Genomic DNA, 23,965 nt, shown 5'->3' with positions numbered 1-23,965 from the left:
TTGATGTCAGTTTAAAGTTTGACATCTTAAAGAAACAGACCAGTGGTGAAGCTCCAAAACACATGCTTGGTTAAATGCCGGGTTTCACCAAAAGGGAAACCTGAGAAGGTTTGTTTTGTTGAAATTAATTAGAGCTCAGCCAGTTTTATTATATTAAAAAAATACAGCAGGTGCAGTGGATGCCCAGCACTAGTTGATTTTTGTTTGCTTTTCTCATTAGTGTGTATTCTATAATTAAAACACTGCTGCTGTCCTTTCTAAAAGGCATCCCTTCACAAGCATGATGCCAAAGCGAGCCACTTTGAACATTTGCGCTGTTTGCTTTTGACTTTCCCCCTTTTTTCATCCTTTTATTGGAAATGAATGAATATTGTTAGCAAGGGCTGTGTCACGTTATTGTGTTGGTGTTACTAAGTAGCTGGGCTTTTGGGACAGATGGCAGGGGTGAATTTCTCTGAATAGATACCCTGTGAGCTGCATCGGCACCCAAACGCATGCATGCAAATACACATACATGCACACACACACACTCACACACACGCACACACACACACACACACACACACGTCCGCGCACACACACACCCATCCACACACACACACACACACACGCAGACTCCACTACCAGCATAAACCTGCCCAGTTCCACCGCCACAATAGTGCAGTGTGTTGTCAGCGTGAGATTTCCCCTGCCCTCTGACACCCGGCTCTTTCATGCCCCGGCAACTGCCTGCCTGCGTCATGGTGCCCCAGAGGTCACGCAAATCCAGTGCAGAACAGGACTGGAAGAAGCAGGCACGCTGGCTTTGCAGGCTATTGTGTTACCCACTGACAACTGCCAGAAATGCCTTTGCACCACCTGCTGGAGGGCAGAGCCGTGATAAAGAAAGCTGGGTCTCCCTAAGTGGCAGGACTGTGCTCAGTGCGTGTGCGTGTGTGTGTGTAAGATGGAGTGCGATGGGGTGGGAGTGATTACACATGGAAAGCTGTGCACTGTTTGCCTGACAAATAGACTTATGATCTTTTCTCAGTGCAATGAGAATGGCAGTGGAGACTGAGGCTTGTCTCTCTGGATCTGTAACCAGGGGGTTTTGCTGCTGAAAAGGCGACCATTGCTTTACCCTTAAATAAAATGTTTTATATGTCAGTTCAGGAAAGGCGGTTTAGTCTGACAAAATAAGAAACCAATGAGATTTGATATAGTTTCAACAACTTTACATTCACATGCATTTGTGATCCAAGTCAACCTTCAGTGTTTCATGTTTAGTGACCACTATTTGCAATGTTTATGTATGCTCTCCAATGTTGTACAAACAGGAAGTACAGCATCAAAATGGCACCTGTTGGTAAATAATTGCTATGGCAGTGCTCACTGGAGATTAAGTGTATAAAGTGATTGACAAAGTGAAAGGGCAAACTTAAATTCAGGAGAAATAGGACATCTAGAGTCATCAGCAAGTGCAAAAGTACTTCACATTATTCAATCTAACACCATTACAGTGCAACCTAAACATTTAATTAAATGAAATTTGTATGGACTTGCTTTGGTAAACATATGATTGTACGCAAATACATTAAAACAAACAGGCTGTATGTTAAACCAGAAGATGTAAAGAGCAAAGGATATGAAAACATAAATATAAAATGAATAGAATATAAATTAACACTGCATTCAGCAAAATTAAGCTAAATTTATTTAGACCTTAAGTAGCCAATCATTTTTCTGTAGATATACTGGTTGCAACCCAGAGAGAAGTTCATCCATCAGTTTTGAAGCCATTGTAATATAATAGATGGCCACAAGATGGTAGTAGTCTACCACTGAAATAATTAGGCATGAAAAATTATTCTGGAGAACAACTATCAATATTTGCTGGAATACAAATACTTTCAGTGAAGAGATTTTTTATAAAAGGCTTGGAGTTTTACAGATATGTAATATGATCTGTAGTTTGTTTTAACATTGCTAGTATTTCTTTGTTTATTTTCAGAAAATCACTGAAGTCGGGCTGTATCCATCTTTGCCTGTCTGCAATTTGTGCATGCCTGCATGTAGTACCTAGCCTAACTTGCAATAGGGCTACATGCAGTGCACACTCCACTGAAACTATAACTTGCATTGGTCTGCAGTGCTGGACCTCCATCATCGATTCAGGAAAACACCAAGGCAAGTGGGCTGTCTCCCGCTTTGATTGATGTGAGAGGCTGAATTTCAGGGAGAGCGACAGGCCACCCTCTAGAGAGGCGATAAGGTCGCTGTCAGATCCTGCCAAGTGCCTACGCCCTGGCAGATTGCCTGGGAAATGTGTGCAATAAAAGGCAGCGTGTGCTGCGGGATATGCGATAGCAGCCGGCTCTTGTAAATTCCCCGGCTGTCCACGATGGAATGCCGAACAAACTTTCATTTGAAAAATCACACATTTATATGCAGACAGTGCAAAGCAAAGTGCCTTTTTAAGTGTCAGCTGCGAGTTGGGAGTTTTATGGATGCGTTTGCTTACTGGAACGCCGTTGAGTTCTCTCCCGCCTCTGAGTTGTGTGTCTCTGTGGCCTTCTGGGATTTTGTGTTTTGACCCTATGCTCAAGGTCAGAGTTGTATATATGTGGATGCTGGAGGAGTCAAGGCCTGCCAGTATGAGCAACGCAACCGTCATCAGCGCTGCCAAGGGTTATTTTCAGCTCCTGTCAAAATGTCAGTGAATTTCAGCATCACATACATGCACACTCTTGCACACACACACACGCACACAAATGCACATACACTCACACAAACACACAGCCACACACACATGCGCACTCGCACACAAACACTCGCACATATACACACACACACACAAACACACACAGGCACGCAAGCACACATGCACACATATTGCAGTGTGGTGCAAACATCAGCCCCAAACTGGAATAAGCTCCAAAATCCACAACCTACAGCACAAGAGGGCCAATCTCACAAATTAGCTACTATGTTTTGAGGACATTCTGACTAAGATGCATGGCCCATTTATTACAAATCTTGGTTGTTTTTCTGGCTGCCCTTAGAGAGTAGATCATCCTTTCTCAGCATCCTTCTTTCCAGGAAAGAGAAGAATGGTCTGCATTTATGTATCAGCTGTAAAAATCCTTCAGCGGTTGTGTCAGAAGTTCACTATGTGGTAGGGTATGATATGATGTTCAAGAATATGATGTTCTGGAAAGCTTAAGATGGCAGTGCGTAGTGAGTTGCAGGTTGCAGTATTGAATCCTGAGTGGGGTTTAAATGCTGTAGCCTTGAGCAAGGAGCTTAATCTGAGTTACTTCAGTAAATATCAAGCCGTGTATTTGGATATGTGTACTAATGTATCTCATTTTTGGGTGAGATATATTACTTACTTAGTAATTTGTTGTGTATTTTACTGGTAGGGGGGATTGGAACATTCTGCCTCATTTTGCTTTTCTTTAAATGTGGTACTTATATCCAGTAACATTTCCAATATGCAAAAAGTTCTGTAAAAGGCTAAAACTGAGAGAAGACTTAGAGGGCAGGATTTTACTCATGCCCTCCGTGATGAGGGCAGGCAGGATAGTGTGGCGATGGAGAGATGTCACTCTGGTTGTGTGGTGATGGAAAGATGTTACTCTGGTTGTGTGGTGATGGAGAGATGTCACTCTGGTTGTGTGGTGATAGAAAGATGTTACTCTGGTTGTGTGGTGATGGAGAGATGTTACTCTGGTTGTGTGGTGATGGAGAGATGTTACTCAGGTGGTGTAGTGTGGTGATGAAGAGATGTTGCTCTGGTGGTGTGGTGTGGTGATGAGAGATGTTACTCAGGTGGTGTAGTGTGGTGATGAGAGATGTTACTCAGGTGGTGTGGTGTGGTGATGGAGAGCTATTACTCTAGTGGTATGGGGATAGAGAGATGTTACTCTGGTTGTGTGGTGATGGAGAGATGTTGCTCTGGTGGTGTGGTGTGGTGATGAGAGATGTTACTCTGGTTGTGTGGTGTGGTGATGGAGAGATATTACTCTAGTGGTGTGGGGATGGAGAGATGTTACTCTGGTGGTGTAGTGTGGTGATGGAGAGATATTACTCTAGTGGTGTGGGGATGGAGAGATGTTACTCTGGTGGTGTAGTGTGGTGATGGAGAGATGTTACTCTGGTGGTGTGGTGTGGTGATGGAGAGATATTACTCTAGTGGTGTGGGGATGGAGAGATGTTACTCTGGTGGTATAGTGTGGTGATGGAGAGATGTTACTCTGGTGATGTGGTGTGGTGATGGAGAGATGTTAATCTGGTGGTGTATTACTGTGGTGGTGTATTGTGGTGATAGAGATGCTACTCTGGTGGTATAATGTGGAGATGGAGAGATGTTACTCTGGTGGTGTGGTGTGGTGATGGAGAGATATTACTCTAGTGGTGTGGGGATGGAGAGATGTTACTCTGGTGGTGTAGTGTGGTGATGGAGAGATGTTACTCTGGTGATGTGGTGTGGTGATGGAGAGATGTTACTCTGGTGGTGTATTACTGTGGTGGTGTATTGTGGTGATAGAGATGCTACTCTGGTGGTATAATGTGGTGATGGAGAGATGTTACTCTCGTGGTGTAATGTGGTGATGGAGAATTTGTTAATCTGGTGGTGTGTTTGGTGATGGAGAGGTGAAGGTAAAGAGGAGTTGTTCCTGCACGCCACATGAAAGCTGAGCATCCTTCCAGGACCTCTATCTGGACCAGTGAAGGCGCTGAGGAGGGAGAGCGACGTCTTGGTCGGGTGCCCCATGTCCCCCATTGCCCTCTTCTCTGTGAAGGACGTTGTTTTTCTCTGTCTGGGTTTCCTGGGAAGTTAATGAGGCAGACAAGAGGCTGCATTTGGCCCTCTCTGCCACCAGCAACCTGGGCTTGATTGTGTTGTTTATCACTGAAGGGGGTGGGAGGGTTCCTACTCTGAACTCTCAACAGTGTCTGCCCCTCATTCCAATTTCTGTAAATGCTAAACTCAATTATTTATTTTTTTATGCAAGCAAAGCAGATCTAATATATTTTCCTGAGTGGCTCTAATTTTTTGATGTTTTTGTTTGTTTTTGCTATTGTTAAAAAAAAACTATTGAGTTGGCAAATAAAAAGTGCTGCCTATATTAAATGTTTTACAAGCTTTTCAGTTCTAGAATTAGTAAGGAGCACAGTGCATTGCAATGCTTGGGGTGGATTCTACTGAACCTTCTTCTACTGAGAATGCAGCCATGCAGAGTCAGGGTGTCACCTGAGGAGCCAGGCCTAGATTGTCCAGAACAGCGCAATCCATATTCTGTCCTGTGTAGGACATTCCGCTATCATTCTCCTCTTAGCAAGCACTGGGGAAAAAGCATGACTGAGCCTCTTGAAAGGGTGAAACCATAGTGCTGGTGCTTTTGATGCTGTTGCAGTGCATCACATATATTTTCATCAATCTGTGTTTTCTGTCTGTAAATGCTGCAATGTCACTATTATGAAGAGGGGCATACATTTTAACTCTTACTCTTTTATTGTGAAGTGGCTAAAGTCATACCCTTCCGTGCCTTTTGCCCCATGCAGCTGCAACCTCAAAAACGCTGTGTGCGTGAGCAGACATCAACGGGACTCCAGTCTCGTATTTCTCAGAAATAAGACAGTTTCTAAGAAGAGTGACTGCAAAACACGAGCAACTCCTGCTCTCCAGTGAGTCAGAAGCTGGCGCAGCCTCCCCAGGTCCACTCGTGGGGCAGCATGCGGGGTGAACGCAGCTGATGATGCACACCGAATGGCCGCGAATGTCAACCGCATGAATAAACAGATGCCCAGAGAAACAATGAAATTCGCAGAACAGAGAAAGGCTGAGGGTGCAGTGCTGCGGTCTGCAGACAATAAACAGTCAAGGAATGAAAAATGCAACCAAAAATAAAACCAATCCCATTAATTTTAAGAAGGGGTAAGTGGGTGATCACATTCTAATCTTGTGATAACTATCTTGCCGACGTTTACCAAAGGGGTTAATTCAAACTCTCGGGTCACAGATATTTTTAGTTTAAAATTGCCCTAAAGCAAAAGGAATGACTCAGTTCTGTCAGATTTCATCTTAATTGTTTCTCTAACCGCACAATGAAACAGGAAACTTCATTTGAAAATGTTTTTACATAGATTGCAGGCAGGCCTAATTAAAAAGCCAGGAGTTTTTGCATGTCTCGATTGCCACAGTTGAGTTCAGTTTAATAGGATTGTTTATTGTATTTTTACCATTTTTTCTAAAAACATGAAAGAAGGTGCCTGACAGATAAATGGCAATGAGGATTCTTTTTTATTGCACAGCGCAACATGGATGTTCTCGTTTTCCTTTTCCCAGTAATAAAAGCACTCTAAGAGTCTTAATGGTCCATATTCTCTGTCATTATGTATATTCTATGTAATTCTGTCCCATTCATTTTCTCATTTGCTGCCAGTCACATTAAAACCCCAGGTTGGGGGATAAAGGGTCCCTTTTTTCCTGTTGAAATGGCCTCTTTAAAGATGGATCCATTAAAGACAAGCGTTGGAATCCTCATTGTATTTTAAGCCCTGGTTTTAATGGTTAATTTCCTGTGACTCCACAGACTGAGATAAACCTATTCCAGGAACTCTTTTCTTATTGCAAGGAACCCAGGATGGTTTAATGGACCCAAGATTGCTGATAGTGAAGCCACAGCTGTCAGGCCTTTCCTGTCCCTGAGTAAGGGGAAATTGCCAGATTGTCTTCACCACTTAGCAGATGAACCTCATCTCAAGGAGAGCCAGAGGTACTTTAACATAGCTCAACATGAAGTGGAAAAAAAAGTTGACCACAATGTTTCACCCTGATCATTTTGAATGAACTTTGTAATTGTTTAGGTAGCTTAGTTCTTGTGTCAGCTTAATGCTACCAAAGTGCTTAATGCTTCAGGTTGTAGACAGTCCAGTCACCAGAGTCAGTCATTCTTCCACCTCCCTGCTTCAGGTGGATTTGTTTTTCCTATTTTCAGTTCCTATTTTTAGCCACTTTGATGTATCAAGTCTGTTCAACGTCATTTTTCAGTACAGATGATAAAATAGGGAGTATTTGAATAAAATAGCTAATATTGAGACCTGCTATTTCCACACAGGATAATAGAGATAAACGAGCACATTCATTATGATTCCGGATGTTTACCCTTGGGAAAGAGGGGAAAGAGCTAATTTTGTAAATTAAATGAATCATCCGCACAAAAGTATACCTATCAGAACCAAATCTGACCAATGTCGTTCAGTGCCTTTAGCGCATGAATCTAAAGTACAGTTATTTCAGTACCCTGTAAGGACAGAAGCTCAAAATAGGTATAAGTACCATTGGCTATTATCTTACTTCTTTGTACTTCCTTGGCTTTTCCATTGGACAAAGATGTCAAATCACGGGTCTGACGTGTGTAGTGTGAAGCTACAGGACGAACCCATCATCGGACACACTCTTTTGGAGGACTTTCTGCTGTCAGTTTGTATTTCATTTTATTTATTTTGCGGTGCGCGAGCAGCGAATGTGATGGATTGTGTTGTGACAGGCGCCGTTTTCTGGTTCTGGGTTTGAGCACAGTCAGCACAACTGGCACTCTGATTTAGGGCCTCTGTCTCATCAGTAAATCGATTCAGGGGCTGAAGTGGAGGGTTGAGGAGGCAAGCCAGCGAATGGCTCCCGCAGGACAGCTTGCAGCTCCCGCAGAATATATCAGCACTTCCCATAATGCACACTGTATCTCGGACACTTGTGTGTTTATCAAATTGTTCATAGCTTCTGAGGAATATCACTCTTGGCAACAAAAAAAAAACCGCAAAAAAAAAAAACAGTTGAATAGTTTCTGAATCTGTGATGCAATGAGAAATTCCGTACTGCCACCCCCCAAAGATTTCATATATTCTTATACCCTTTCAAAATAGCAAGGCTATAAATGTATAACCTTAATAGGAGCTTGAGATATTTCAGAAGGGACTCACTGTTCTCTGTACTAAGGCTTAACCACACATGATATAAAATTTCCCAAACTTAACAGACATTTTTATTATTATACATAACTTTACAATATTATATAAATAATATTTCCTTAAATACAAAAAACCAAGCAGGCAAATTAAAATCCTATTCCCTTCAGTAAAAGTAAAGGTAATGAGTGGCTAAAGTAATTTGTCATTTGTAGTCCATATTTTACAACATAAAGATAATATATTAAGTAGCTTCATTAGCAAGTGTTTACTTTTTAAAACTGACTTGATCACAATGACATGGTTTCAAAATGAGAAAAGGTTAATAACAGAAAAGCATGCTTAAATGTCAGGCCTTGTGAAACAATGTATCTCTCTTGATAAAAAGGCTGTTAGCTATGTGTTTTTTGTCATACGGTTCAATAGAACCTTAAAATGTCATAGGTGCCCTCCAGCTACCTATTTGCACAGAACAAGAAAAACCATAGTTTACCATTTCAGGCCTGATGAATCTGAAGTCAGTCTCACTACAGAAGCAGATTGGAAGGAGAGGTGTAGGACTTCAGGCAGCAATACTGAATTCATTGACACAGCGTTCCCATCCTGGTAATCTTCAGACAGCTTTGTTTACGACCCAGACGCAGCCGCAGAAGACATGGACCGCACACCATACATGTAAAAGGAGGGTTAGAAAATCGATGTGCACGACACAGTGACCTCAGTGTGACCTACAGTAAGGTGCTTGGAACAGTTGAGAATGAAGTCAGAGGTAAGTGGTGACCAATGGTCATTGCCCATAGATTCTATTTTAATTTCAGGAATTTACAGTGTGGTCAGTTTTAGTCAGAGGGGGAAATGAAAGACATCAGCCAGGAAGAGAACAGAAGGGAAACTAAAGAGCTAATCTTAACCAGGCAAACAAAGGAAATAGGGTGAGCAGAATAAAACAATCATGACAAACTAAAACCAAGTAATGGAATAGCCAAATGAGAGTGGGGTATGCTATACACCCCGTGAACAGAATCAGAGAACACTGAGGGAAGACTCAAGACTGGAATTTGAAAATTCATGGCAGTTATTGAGAGGTATCAAGGTGTCTGCTGACAAGGGGCTCAGTTAGCCCTCTGAATCATTTTGCTGGTGCTTCAAGGGCAGATAAGCTGTTCTTGGCTCTACTTAGGCCCTTTGTAGTCTCTTGGACAGTAAAGAAGGGACAGCGATGAGGGAAGGCTGAGCCATACATACATGCATACAGATGCCGGACTCATTGTGGGTGCAGTCAAGTTACTGTAGAACTGTTGAGCTTACCTTGGAGTGTCTTCCCCAGGGGGTGGAGGGAGGGGGGTGGTGGGTGTGGGTGGTACAGGGGGGTGCTGAGGGAGAGATCTTGATTGAACAACAGCCTAATGGATGCCTCAATTGCATGAGCTATCAGTCAAATCTACCTTAATGCACACTAGCCCATACATCATTATTTAATTAGATTACATCAGTCTTTAAGCTCAATCAGGGCTGGCCGCGGCAGGGGAAGAAAGAGCCTGAACTGCAGCTTCTGTCCTCCAAAGCCTCCCTCGCCCCTTTGTTTTTAATCTCCTCAGTAGTGCTTTGAATCCCCTAGTTTCCCATAATTAAATGGCACTGGCTTAGCTTCGTGGCTGCGTATCTAACTATCTCACAAATTGAGTTTACTGTAGGAAGGTCAGTGGCATGATTTTAAAGTCACCAAGTCATATGAACAAGTAGTGTCTCACCCTAGATGCCTGCAGGATTTTATTAATGTGAACTTGCCTTTGATCAGTTAATGATTCACACAAACACTTTGATCAGCACAGTCACGTAGGGCGACCATCTGCTTCCATGCAATGTTTTGGGGAGTTGGGAGTTTCCGAGCGAACAGATCCACGGTAAAGATTTTACTTCAGCAATTGTCATTGACTGGCAGTTTCTCCAGAGAGCGTATTTCTGCTAGGTTTGGAAATTGTGATTAATTCTTTGGCCAAAGGTCCAGTTTAATCTGGTCAGTGATCAATTCTGCAGAAGTTAACATTTGCCAAGGTTAGTATTCCGTGTAAATACTTAGATCTTATCATACACTGCACTCTTTTTTTCACAAGCTCATAGTCTATAATTCAAACTTTACAAAAAATTTAAATATTCACATCTGAAAAGAAAATGTCACATGTGAACTGGACATCAGAAGTGATCGGATTTTTTCACATGTAAACGACAATTTCCACATGTGAAAACAAATCATAAATCTTAAAATAGCACAGGTCACCTTTCTTGCTCTCATCTTATGAGTAGCATTATTTTTTAAAGTACACGTGTACTATTCACATGTTGGGTGTTCACATGTATTTGTTTCGTAGGGAAAATATCCTTATTATTGTATTTCACCAGATGTTTCTGAGTGAGCAGTTTCACAGCCATGCCTCTTGATAAATGAATGAATGAAACATTGAACTTTTCCAGATGCTCAAAGTGCTTTACAGTAATCAGGGGAAACTCACCTCAGTCATCAGCAATGCGTTGCACCCACTTGGGTGATGCACGGCAGCCATTTTGCGCCAGTACACTCACCAGACACCAGCTGAGGTGAAGAGAGAGAGGGCAATTTTTTTAGTCAATAAAATCAGGAGATGATTGAGAGAGCTAAGCTGGGAATTTAGCCAGGACACTGGGGAACCTCTGACTCTTTGTGAAGAGTGTCATGGCATTTTTAATGACCACAGTGAGTCAGGACCTCAGTTTAACATTGCATCTGAAAGATGGCATCTCTTCCTGCACAGTGTCCCCATCACTGCACTGGGGAACTGGTGATGTTTTGACCAGAGGGAAAAGTTCCCCCTGCTGGCCCATGAACACCACTTCCAGCAGCAACTTAGTTTTCCCAGGATGTCTACCATCAAAGTACTAACCAAGCCCACACTTGCTTAGCTTTAGCCATTAGGCAGGAGCAGGGTGCATAATCGTACGGCTGTGGGCTATAAAGGGCAAATAATATACATTAAAATAGTTTTTTGTAGCAGTGACCATTTACAGACTAACCATTACTTATGCAAATCACTTCACTGCACTCTGTGTAATTTATTTAAATGGACGCAGTTTTTACTGCTGTGTGGTGAATAATATGCTGCCTATGGCTGATTTTACTTCTCAGGGCAGAGGGGGAAGGTTTGGCCTAGTTGGATAATCTCCCAAGCACAAGCCATAAATTTTACATCTGAGAGAAGGCTTGCACCTTATTTACCTTGTGCTGCTCTGTTAGCTGATTTCATTATTTTGCTCATTGATTCAATCACCAAGTCAATATTAATAACCAGTACTACTAGAGTAGTCCCAAACAGAGTACCCCTACCTCAGCTTGGCTTGAGAGATGTGCAGAGCCAGCCTTAGTATGACGGGCGTTTGTTGACAGTGTGGAGTGTTAATGAGGACTGGGTGCGTGGAGTCCGGTGCTGTTTTTTTCCTGGGCTGATTAGCTGCAGTGGAGGAAGTTGACATTTGGTGGGGTACAGTGCTGCCACATGCTGTGAAGAGCCACCTGGCCCCAGGGAGGGGCCCTGGCATTGCCGAATCGGGCCTTCCTCAGTTGCTACTGTCCATCCTGTGCAGCTGTCGCCACCTCCTCCTCCTCCTCCTCCTCCTCCTCACTCTTCTCTCACTATTTCCTCTTCTTCAACAAGTACTACTACATGTAAGTCCTGTAATATAAATTCTCCCCATCACAATGTACTATCCCTTTTTTTGCCACTTACCTGATGTGAAGGAAGCACATTTGTACATAAGTGCTTCTTAATTGCCCCAAGAGGGATTAATACAATTTTACTTTATTGTATAGCAATGTATTGTATTGTATTTCTTTTTTATTCCTGTTCTATTGAGTTGTTTGATTTTTTATTATGTTGTAACAATAAGTAAAATGATCTGGTTACAATGAAAAAACTCAGAAACTCCCAGCCTCCCTTACTGACCTTGCACAAATATTCAAATCTCCTGAGAAAAATGTAATTATGTGTCTACACAATAGGTGCAGTCAAATTGTAATAATTAACCTACCCTGCCACTGCCCGAGGGCTTTATCATGGAGAAAGAAGATAGAAGGTGAAGATGTGTCATATCTGTTCTTGTTAGAATACCACCTACCATGCATAAAAATAAGAAAGCCTTAATCCACTTATCCATGACATTAAATGAGAATTATACTCACCATTGCCTTTAGCAGTTGTATGAAGGAAAGTAAGCAACATTATGAAAACTTGTAATTAAAGATGGTTTTGGAATCTTTACAGGTTTATCTTACATTTTAACTTATTTAGCTATTTGGAATCACAAAGGCAAATGTAATATTTAAGCTCTGTAGCCAGGAAGAGCACCATAGTAGGCCACTTTTAATATCCATGGAATATACATGAACAAGCCATTCCATGACATGTAATACACCGCATGAGAAGCCTCACAGTGCCATCTTCATCTCTAGAACCCTACAACACTAAGGAAATTACATACAACTTCTTAATTAATAACATATAAAATTAAAAAATGTATAATGGTAAACATGCCTGTTTGAGATGTATTGTTCCTCCATATTAAATGAAAGACTATGTCTGGATGCCAGATCGTGTGTTTGGCAGACACATTGGTGGTGGTGAACTTAATTCAGTCTACAACACAGCTCTGTAGTTTTTACATTTTACCTTATTTATTCAAAAAACCAATCAAATGTCGTTATTTCAGTGGACCCTGAGTTCGGTGCCATAGTGCATCTCCCATCTGCGTGTTTTCACTCCTGTAGGGTGTGCCCAAGGGTAAAGCAAAATCTGCGCCGGGAAGAGGGCATCGTTTGTATACGGTCAGTTTCAGAACCTGAACTGGCCGTATAATATCATGAAATAGCGAAAGTCAAAATGTCGTTTAAATTAAGACATTGTGGTGGATCGATTGGGTTGTTCTCGTTCAACTGCTTGCTTCTCAACGGGCAAATTCCACAATTTAGGGTCTTTAAAAACCACTGTGTATCCAAATGAAATATCCACACGTCATAGTGAATCAAACAGTATAACTCATCTTTAGGATTAGACTACCGCTCAAGGGAACGTTTTATTGGAAAGTAGCTTTGCTAGAAGTTCATCAAATAAAGCCCTGAACTGAGTAAGAAGTTCGATTGCTTGGAACACAGCAGCGTGGTAGTTTAAAGGTTAATGTGATGCTTTACTAGAATGAAATGGTGTGCGTATCCAACTATCGTCCAACATAAATATGCTCTGATGCAAATGCACAATGGTGCTAAACAGTGGTAAGCAGGACATTCCGACTTAAACGGATGTTGAAAAGATAATCGAGTGAAAACAGTAAACTGCAATGTGCCAGACGCAGGCACCCCGGTCAAAATCACTTCGCTGATTTTACTTTCCCGTCCCTTCATCTTTTGACTTGTTTTCTCTATCATACAGCATGGGCTAGCCTCCTCACTTGGGTTCACGTCTCTCTCACTCTTGGACTTGCGCTGTGTATTAGCTGACAGACTGACGCCGTGACCTACCCAAGCGTTTCTTGCAGAAGCCCATCTTTGCAAGCACCGTGGAAACTGATATTTGAACTGCTTGATTATCTATTCGCCGCTCATCAATTTCTTTAAACGCACGGATCATTTGCACTTCCCTGACGTCCGTAATTATGCAATCCGCCTATTTTATTTGGGATTTCATTTGAAATAGGCAGCAATGTGTTGAAAGGACTGCATCTCCTTTTTCGGGACTGCAAGTGTGGGACGCACTAATGCTGGACGCCGGGTGGACGTGGTTTTTCCTCTTGCGCTTTTAAGCAAGTGTCTGGAAGAGGGATGAATACCGTCATTTAAAGCCATATAGGCTCTTCCCCTGTGGGGTTACGCAAATTTGGGTATACTGTTGACCAAACTGAAGAAGTCGGAAACCGGACTGCCGCTTTGTGGTGAGATGCATAACTATAAATATAATTAATGAATACATATATTTATAATTCCTTGCCGCCCCAACTTTATTGGCGTTAGATTAGCACACATATCTGCGCCAGAAAAAAGAGGGATATCAAATTCAAGCCTAAATCCGTCGCCCTGTACAGTAAATCTCATTGATTCCCATCTTCGAAGAACTTGGTCTTCAGCGTTGTGGTTGATAGCGACTAGAGCGCCCCTTTCAATTTCCCATGCTGATATTTTTTGGTCGCAGTGCAACTTTCGAAAAATGAAATTGACAGGATCTGTCCACGCAAGGCGTATGATTTTTAAGGTGCTCACATGCTACCAATAACGAAGATTCAAGGACAAGAATGTGTCAAAAACTGCTCCTGGAATCGTCTGTTTCACATTTCGTCGCCTAACTGGGGAGAGTGGATTAAGTTGTTCAAAACAGCCCAGTTCTATGCGTCCAATACTTGTTTACTTACCACGCTGGTTGTGAGAAGCGCAAAGGAGGAATGCTGATCCGAGACATATTGCCGCTCAGCTTAAGTTTTTGGCCTTTTCTGTTTGGTCATTACTTTTTCACGTCATTTTTACTTTTGTTTCAGGTAGGTTTTGTTTGGTTACTTACTTGCTTTTTAGGCACTCATTTAATCATAAGAGTTTATTAGTCGAGGTGATATTTAGCTACACCACATAGCCCTCAGGATGCGTAACTGTCGCAACACCCGGCTATAGCAAACAGCTTTAATATAGTGTGGTAAACAACAGGAAGTCGGATGGTGTTTTTGTTTTGATTTTTTTTATTTTTATATCTGGCCTATAAATTGTCTCTAAGAATAACAACATTGATAGGTTTGCCAGCGAAATGGCGCGGTAATCAATCGTTTACACCGGCCTGTCAACAGATGTTCAGAATTTGTAATAACGTGCATTTAAATAGGAAGCAGACTAAATCCATCACTACCTAAACTGACTGAGGCATGACAAGTAGTATTCAGTGACCTGGTAGGGAAGTAGATGCAAACTGCAGGGTAGCTGAGGTTGCATTTAATTGCACTTTTAAGGTAGTAACAATATCAAGATAAAGCAATGCAAGTATGAATAGTTTTAGGTTACATATCTGTTTAAATTGCTTTATTAGTCTACAGTTGAAGCTTATGTTCGGAATTCCAGTATTCAAGGACGACTATTCCTTGATTAATTTCCTAACTCTGCAAATGTACGTGCGTATTGACTACAGCGTATGTTAATTTAATTTAATTTTTTAAACAGAGCAATGAAAGGAACCTCCGGTGTGCACTCCGTAGGTCCACTTACTCTGATAGATCATAGTAGCTTTTACCTTCTTTATCAGATGGGCTAAGGCTGTGTATCTCTTTGGTGAAGTGTTAATGGTTACAGTACTGGAACATCTGTCTCTTTTTTGACGTCATTAGCTATCTTATTGGCGCTGATTAAACAGCTGGGTTATTAGCTGGAGCAGAATAGCATATGTGTCTCGCTCAAGGCTTCAGCATGGAGGAAACCACAGTGAGTTGCGGTTTCTCATTAGGGATTTGAACACACAATCCTTCACCAGTCAGGAGCTCTCACCACAACCCCACACTGCTGCCCACAGACCCTATCAGCCTGCTCTTTTTTCTGTAGCTCCTGACTCAGCTTTTCTGTGCCAGTGCCAGGGTTCACCTGTAATGTGATCTCTGTGTGTTCTGCCGGCCTCCCCCTCTGAGCCTAGGGAGACCCGGGCGCCCACTCAGTCGGTGGGCGGCCTCTCAGAAGAGAGGACCTCAACTTCTGTAGTTTTCTGTTCATCTTATTTTCCTTTTTTGCCAAGGCAACTTTGATCAGATTTCTGTCTTGGATCAGATACAAGAGTTGACTGGGGTCTCTTTAAATTTACTATTGCTTGGCCTGTTTACTAAGTGAAAAAAAGTATCCCTTCTTTATGTACTGGTGGGAGGTGAAGAAGAGGCCCTGAGAGAGTGTGTTGCTCTCTGATTTCCCATGTTCCATTCACACATTCAAGAGGCTGACCGAGTATTTTAAATATTCACAGTAGATTAACAATCCCACAGTGGTTGAACTTCTGCTGCGAAACTGTCTTTGTGTGCTGGACTAGTATATTTATTGTGACACTTTTATGTTCGAAAATTGTGCTTGGAAGTCATGACCTTATTGTTTTGGTGTCAACTGTCCATTATTTAAAATCTTTGCTGTGTATCACCATGTGAGAAGTCTCTTCCGTGTTCCATGTTGGCCTCCCCTTACCAGTTTACTCAGGGGGAACTTCAAAAGTCATGCTCGCGGACTATTGTGGAGAAGGTGGGAGAAAACTGCCAGTTGGCGTGCCAGTGTAGACCCTATCCTCCTCTCCCACCCCCGCCTCCGCCGCCACCGCCCCCCAGACTACTGGTCAGCACGGGTAAGTCCTCCCGCCCGGCTCCTCCCAGACAGGTCTGTCAGAGCAGGTATGGTGTTTGCCACAGGAGTGTATGCCATATCAAAGGAAACTGCTTTCTTAATTACTGTGTTTCTCAAGATTCTTAGACTTAGACCAGAAAGTGTAAAAAAAAAAAATTTTATATTGTTGAGACAAAATTGTATATTTGCATCACCAAAGCACTGTTTAAAATCTCCGTTGTGTTTTTCTTATGGCATTCACACACACTCAGTGGAGGGGTGGTGTAGCATAGACTGAATCAGAGAGCGAAGGAGCACAAGAGTGCCTGTGCTCATGGGGTGGGAGGGAACAAATCAGCCTGATCTGTAGATCTGAGCAGTGTGTGATACTTGGCAGTAGATCTTTTCCTCCATACGGTTGAGCATAGGGGGTGTAATTTATGGACCATTTCACTTTGGGGACTACCCAGTTGCTGAGAGAAGCCTGTGAAATTTCACCCACTGCGCAGTTAGGCTCAGAGATTGGGTCCCCTCTTGAGGACGGTTTGATTCAGAAGCAGATGAGTTAATTAAATTAGGGTTTGAAACAGATAGGGGGCTAATGAACTGGGCCAGCTCTCCTGTCTGGGTTTTGAAGTTGAACGTTCTTGAGAGCTGCAGGGGGTGAGGGGGCGGGGGTGCCTGTGTTTCCACACATATCTGACCCTGTTTACATCTCTTTCTGGGAAAATTGGTTTATAACTGTCTCTGCTGGATCTCTGCTGAAGGGTCTCTCACACTTCACTGCTCAACCAATGAACAGTTATGCAAATGTACTTTCATATAGCAGTTATATTTCTTTATTAAAATGAATTTATGTCTGCATTATTTATGCTGTGTTTACGTAAGAACTGCTGGCTGATGTAGTCCAGAGATGCGTAATGTATTCAAAACTACAATGGATCACCATATCATATGGATCTTTTAACAGTCAATGCAATGACATTAGGAAATTAATGTGTAATGTTGTGGAATGAGGTTTCTGGCCTGAACCTCATGGGGATTCCCCTAATAGGATGAGGAAGGGATAAATAAAACTGACTGAGTATTAAGTTGTTTATTTCATTCCCCATTTCACAGGAGGGCTCAAGGACACATTAATGTCATTTTTATGAATCAGTGGATGGTATAACAATATAAGAGAACTGGAGGAGTCTGACACGCATACATAAATGACTATATAATTTGCAAACAATCTCCACCATCTTTAACTCTTTTCTCTTGGAGCACTGATTAGTGCTGTAAGATATGAGGCTGTTATGGCTGACAGTCCACTCAATCACTTTTATCGCTGAGGCTTTTTAAAATATGTCACTTTGAACTCTGTGTATTTTCTGATCAAATTGCACCGTGAAATACTTAATAAATCTTAGTGAGGCTGCAGTGCAGGTGCTCGAAATAATCTACTAAAATTCTGTTTGCAGTTGATTTTTGGGCGTTTTTTTCATTAGCCAATTAAATAAAAAACTGGGTGTTCTCACAGTAATTGCCCTTTTTATTGATAAAAAAAGCCTGGCTGCCGACCCCTGTATTCTTTGTCCATCTGGAACTCACTTGTGCTATTTCTAGTACCATATCCCACCCTTAGTTGCCTGTGACTGCGGGGTATAGGGCTGTTTTGCTGAATCATCTGCAGGCGTGCCCAGATTTTGTCATATTTTTTGTGGGGGGGGGGGGGGGGGGGGTTCTCCTGAATGTTAGCCTCTTTCTTAGATTTGGGAGATAACAGTGTTGCATCCACAATAAAACTGAGTGCTTTTTGAGACGGTTCAGATAAGTGGGACATATCCCCTACCTGAACATCATTCGTACTCCACACTTTCTCGGTGAAAAAGTAAATTGATGCCAACAACATTGCAGCTACCAAGCTGTAAAGTGCTATGCTAACCATAACCTTAATCCCTCCACACTTCTTAAATGAGATCTATGTCTCTGGCTGTATACTTACAAAGGAAAATGTAGTTTGAATTCTCTACTGTGAAAACAGCCTCAGGAGTCTGTTCACAACAGGAAGGTTTGTCACAGTGAAATAGATATTGGATCCAACAGCCGCTAACAAAATCAATGACAAAAACTGAAGTTTGGTTCTGTGGCTTTATATTCAGTGTTCAAAGTGGCTGTTGACTTGTCAGACTGGAGACATTGTCCCTTGTCGTTTGCACGGCCTAACTGTGCAGAGGTTTATTGCCCTGAATTAGGGCAAGGATCTCAAGAGCATCTGACTCCATGATGATAAAGGGAGTGTGCGCTTCTAATTGAACATTAGCTGCCCACGGGGGCTTGTTTTCGTCCCCTCGCACTGTCCCGTTTATCTGGAACTGCGGGGCACGCGCAGCACGGGGCTGCTGTGCCAAAACCGACCAAAAGCTGCTCAATCTTGCCAAAACGTGCTCGGTCTAATTCGTAAGGCATCTTTTCTCCGTGTTTTTGTAGTGTGGCGGGGCGGGTGGCGGTGGGGGGTAGGGTGGGGGGGGGGGGAGACAGGGGGCTCTTGTGTTGTAAGAGCAGAATGCACTCCCAGGCCTTAAAAAGGGCAGGCTCGGCGGGCCGTGCACACATGGCTGACTCCTGGGAGATGTTTTCCGCCGCGGGACGTCCCCAGCCCTCCTCGAGAAGCTCCACAATGGCGGCCTGGCGGCGAGGCGGCACGCCACTGAGCGGCATTGTGCGCGATCACGGAGCCACGGGGCCATTACCACGCTATTCACCCCGGCTCCCGGGGAGGAGGGGGGGCGGAGAGGGAGCTGAGACGCGCGTGCTGCCGCTGTGGAGGCCCGGCGGTGTGGGGGTGATGGCTGGAGTGAGGCCTCCTTCAGCGCTTAACTGTTTCACCTGAGCGTTTCATTAACATATCCGACTGATATGAAGCGATGGACGCCACACGCTAGAAAGCAAACCGTCCATTATTTACACCTGCTTATTCCTGGTCAGGGTCGTGGGAGATGCTGGAGCCTATCCCAGCATGCATTGGGCGAGAGCCTATCCCAGCATGCACCGGACGAGAGGCAGGAATACACCCTGGACAGTTTGCCAGTCCATCACAGGGCACCAGAAAAACTCTCCGCACAGAAAGACAAAACAAAAAGTGAGAGGGTGTTCAGATCAATGGTGGCATTAGCTGTTCTGGGGCCCCATACATGGCACTCCCCCTACCCCCAAACCTGGCTTACCTAATACAAACGAGCCCATCAGACTGAAGGACAGCAGTAAATTGTTTTAAGTTAAAGAAAAAAGTTATCCTTTGTTGGGCACCCTTGCCATATACGATGGCACAGGTTTCTCTATGCAAAGCTCACATTTGGTTTGGATATGGACCGCTGAATGCTCGTGAATTTATATCAGCCACGCTGCTCAAGGCCTGAAAACAATATTAGGGAGTTACTGAGGCAATATACACACTCATGTTTATGCAGTTATTGGTTAATTATGCTTGCGCATATTGACTAGCAACCTTATCGCTATAGTCCCCAAGCATCATGATCAGGGTTACTATGGAATCTGGTCTCATCACGCCACTCTTTATATTAGGGATGATGAAAAGCTCTGGACGGTTATGTAATCAGTAATAGGTAGCTCTCAGTGCTGCTTATATTTAGATAGCACTATTTTTAGACTGGTATTTTTAGCAAGTTGTACACTTATTTCCATAACTTTGTTCCTGAATAATTTATTTCACGGAATTCTGATGCAAGATTGTTATCTCTCTTTTCAGGCTCTTTGAGCCCATGATGTTTTCGTGTTTTTTATTATTCATTATTCATTATTTTTTAAATCCCAGTCTATAAATATTGTCTGATATATCTTCAGAGACCGTACTAAAAGTGTAGGCTCATCCTTTGCCCCACATTTATTTTTATCTTTATTTTTCTTAGGCCTTCTACACAGCTCAAAATGTCGCTGGTATGATAAATGAGAGCTGTGTTTATAAATAAAAATTTGACACAGTGGGCTTTCATGTGACAAGTTATTTTCTTTTAGTCATCACCTTCCTCCCCGGAGACCTGCCAGTCAAACTCCTGTCACTCTTTCGTAGTGTAGAAACTTGGAGAAATCGGCTCTTTGGTCCAGTACTCTGCCCGTCTTTGCTTTGTGTGAGTTTTCATATGGCCCCTAATGTGCAAAATCAAGATTCTAGACGTAATTAGGCCTGGCTGCAAGAAGTAATTACTGTACTTATGGCCAAACGAGCAGACATTTCCCTGCATGAATCAACAGATACCTTTTGCTCTATTTCTGCACAAATTGCAACAGACCTTCTGGTAATGAAATAAGCCAAGAGGGTTCAATCAACAATGATTGGCACTCAAGTGCCTTTTTTGGATAAGTATACTGTATATTTACTGTATATAATATTGTAACTCACTAAATCGGATTTAAATTTGACTCTATATATCCGTCCTATTCTTTTTTTGTGTGTGAAATTGAAAAAAAAAAAACTGTGCCCTTGTAGAAGGTGTCAGCTGCACGTTGTCCATAGTCAATCAAGTCAGAATGGAATTTTTGAATGTCTTGGTTAATCATTTCATGAGCGCAGGGGTCTATACAAGACAGACTGTCTGATGTGAAAGTGACTGTGTTTCATTACACGCCTCTTGACCAACCTGTCTCCCAACATAGCTGATGTACAAAACCTGTCGCATACGGCAATTACTTACCCAGCATGCCACGAGGCTGGCTGTCCATCAGCTGCAAAGCAGATATTACTGCAGAGAGGCCCAGCGTATGTCTCATACACTTTTGAATAGTCATAGTGCTTGAGCATTCCCAGTCCATGCAGAAACCAGTGGGGAGAAATCCCCCGCCATAGTGTATTATGAGGCATGAACTTTCCTCTCCATGTGCTGATACACGTGCTGATGAGAGCATAACAAGCTCCTTGGCTGTCTGCCAGTTTTATCAGACAGATGGGATCGCCTCTGCGATAGGTATCTCTCCGGCTAGGGCCAGAGGGAGTCCAGAGATGGTTTAAATGGGGCACTATTGGCAGATTGGCAGTAATCAGTTAAGTGCTGGACTACAAAGTCATGATTGTGAAGTCAAGATAGGTGACACTGGCTGACCACATGCTTTTTTGAGCAGGAAGGAGGATGGTGTGGCTTACATGCTAGCAATTAATTTAGCCACATTTTGGTTGGATAAATGCTAAGGTGATTACATTTTGAACAGGTCAGTATACTTCCCCATTTTTTAAAATATCTAATTGTTAATTTTCCCCCTTTATGTTAAAAAAGACAAGTGATTACAAAGAAGTCACTCAGTGGTATACACAGTGATATTAATTATATTATTGATTGTCATTGTTGTGTGGTGTCTTTATAACCATGGATTGGATTTAATATTTTACCACTAAGGTGTTTTATGTGTTATGCTTATTAAAATACAGGTTGCTTGTTTGTTATAAGTGTCTGCTGTTTGAATTATGTAACATCCGATGCATCCTTGCAAGTGTGCATCCTCTTCCCCTGCTGAACTATTAAGGCCTCCATGTTCAAATTCTATTGTTACTATTGAAGTAATGTTAAAATCCTTGGATTTGATATTTGCCTGCAGTATGTGTCAGCCTCAGTGATCTCACAGTTTGTGTCCTTAATCTCAGTCTTATCTTGATTCTCAAATTCATATCCTAAGCCTCTGCAGAAAAGAAGCTGAAACAGTTTTACTTCGGAAAAATGTTGTGCAGTTCTTACCGTACGATATTTAACTCAGAGAATGCGGAACACAAATCATTATGGGAGGATATAAGGTGTATATGTAAGTTATATTTTAGGTTTCAGCTTCATTGCATCAGTTGGCCACGGAAGTAATTTTTTGGCCTCATTATTCAATCGTCTGCCTATTTTGAAATCAGACTCATTCAAAGCTCGTCCTCATTTTACTCATTTTGATTTGGACTGCAGCTTTTCCAGTTCATTACTGTTTGTAACCTTTATCAGATCTGAAAGGAGAGTGTGGGACTGTGTTGAGCTCAGTTTTTCCAGACCCCAAATCAGACCTTCTAAATGTTGCCCTTATATGGTCCTAAACCAGACTACAGACAAAGTACATCCCTGAACATCCTTCCCATTTAAGCTCTGGACTGATATTTGAACTTCAGGGCCCTGAAATAATAGCCAGAGAATTGCTGATCCCTGCTCTTTGTAAAATATTACGGATCCCTGGTCTACTGATTTACTTATTATTTATTCATTTTATTTGGGCTGTACCGATATATACCCCCCCCCCCCCCAGCCCGCCACAAACATATGCACACACTCACATACATCTTTTAAGCAGTTATCCCTGTCTGTTCTCCAAGAGAACAGCTGTGAGCGCGTGGCATAATTCAGGAAAGACGTGAGACACGCCTGGGTTTGGAGTGATGGCTGGGAAAAGGAGCTCATCTGAGCACTTCGCTGCTGACGTTCTTATACTGGGAGCTGCATCATTTATGCGCTTGCTGATAAACTGTTATCCGATGGTTCACTTGCTCCTTCCCTCCCATCGGCTCCTGTCTCTTGCTCTGCCAAGGCCAAAGAACTATTCACCCCCCCCCCCCCCCACTCCTTCCTTCAAACATCGTAGACAGGAGGACCAATGTGTCGTAGTTCTCTTATGGAGCCCCGCAGGTGTATTTGATGAATTCATTTCTCTCATCCCCCCTGAGAGGCTCAAATAAATTGTTAAACAAGTGAAACTCTCCTCATGGACAATGGTCATGTGACACTGGGACCGGGGTGTTACTGGGTGCCTTTTGGATGGTGGTGTTTATTCAGAGTGCTCTTAGCGTGGCAGGAGTGTCAGGGTCACATGACCAGCTAGACTGGAGCACCATGGGATGCCGCAGAGTCATCTGCACTCCCTGTGCCAAGACCCACTGCAATAATGAAGTGCGCTGGGGCTCTCTTTAACTTTAATTAAAGAGGGATTTAAGAGCTGTGGCTGGGCTTTTCTCGTGTAATCTGTGCAGATCTCTCCTCCTTCTGGGTCCAGTGGCATTACCTGAGATGTTCCATCACCTCTTTTGTGTGATTTCATTTTCTACGCCAGTTTTTTCCCTCCTTCAGAGCAGTCACTTCATGGTAATCATGAATCCCCCCCCCCCCCCCGTCCGAGTACTCCTGAAAGTAATTCTTCAGCATGACTAACAGTGTGAGGGCTGGGGGAAGCTGCAGTGCTGGAGGCAACACAGCGATCTCTGCTTTGCTGCACACTGGTGAACGAGTATGGAGATTAAACCCACGTCTTTACCGGTGGGCCCACCCCCTCAAACATCCCATTGATGAAAGGGCATAGGAATGCCCTATCACCTGTGCTCACGATCACTTGCGCTTAGCTGTGCTGTAGCAGAAAGGCTGCTGGTCGGGGGGCGGAGTCTCTGCGAGGCGCCCTGGCGAGAGATGCGCCGTGAAATCCTCTCCCCTGACTGTGAGTCAGTGCGGCTCTGCCGCAGCCCTGTCAGGCCGATGATCAGTCAGGGCGTGGGCGGGGCAGCTGGGCGTGCTACCAGAGGAGCGCTGGGCCCTGGGGCGCCGCCAGCTCGCTCTGCAGCCGGGCCCGTCCAGCAGCCAACGAGGAAAGCCCCTCAGACAGCCGCCCGCGCTGCCTCCCCACACCGTGCCCACCCTGCTGCCGCAGCCATGGCAACCTTACCGC

At 43.2% G+C, this 23,965-nt stretch overlaps 1 protein-coding gene across 1 annotated transcript in view; it reads left to right on the top strand.

Annotated features, from left to right (window-relative positions):
* The first annotated feature begins 13,089 nt into the window (after positions 1-13,089).
* Positions 13,090-23,965, top strand: part of LOC118206585 (proline-rich membrane anchor 1-like) — a 32,139-nt gene continuing 21,263 nt past the window's right edge. The window contains exons 1-2 of the mRNA XM_035379433.1: positions 13,090-14,499; positions 16,166-16,316. Coding sequence (XP_035235324.1) covers positions 14,407-14,499; positions 16,166-16,316 — 244 coding nt within the window. The 5' untranslated portion in view covers positions 13,090-14,406. The remainder of the gene's footprint in view (positions 14,500-16,165; positions 16,317-23,965) is intronic.

This window comes from Anguilla anguilla, chromosome 1, assembly GCF_013347855.1.
Source record: "Anguilla anguilla isolate fAngAng1 chromosome 1, fAngAng1.pri, whole genome shotgun sequence".
Lineage (NCBI taxonomy): Eukaryota > Metazoa > Chordata > Actinopteri > Anguilliformes > Anguillidae > Anguilla > Anguilla anguilla.
This window is presented reverse-complemented; position numbering and strand designations above follow the sequence as displayed.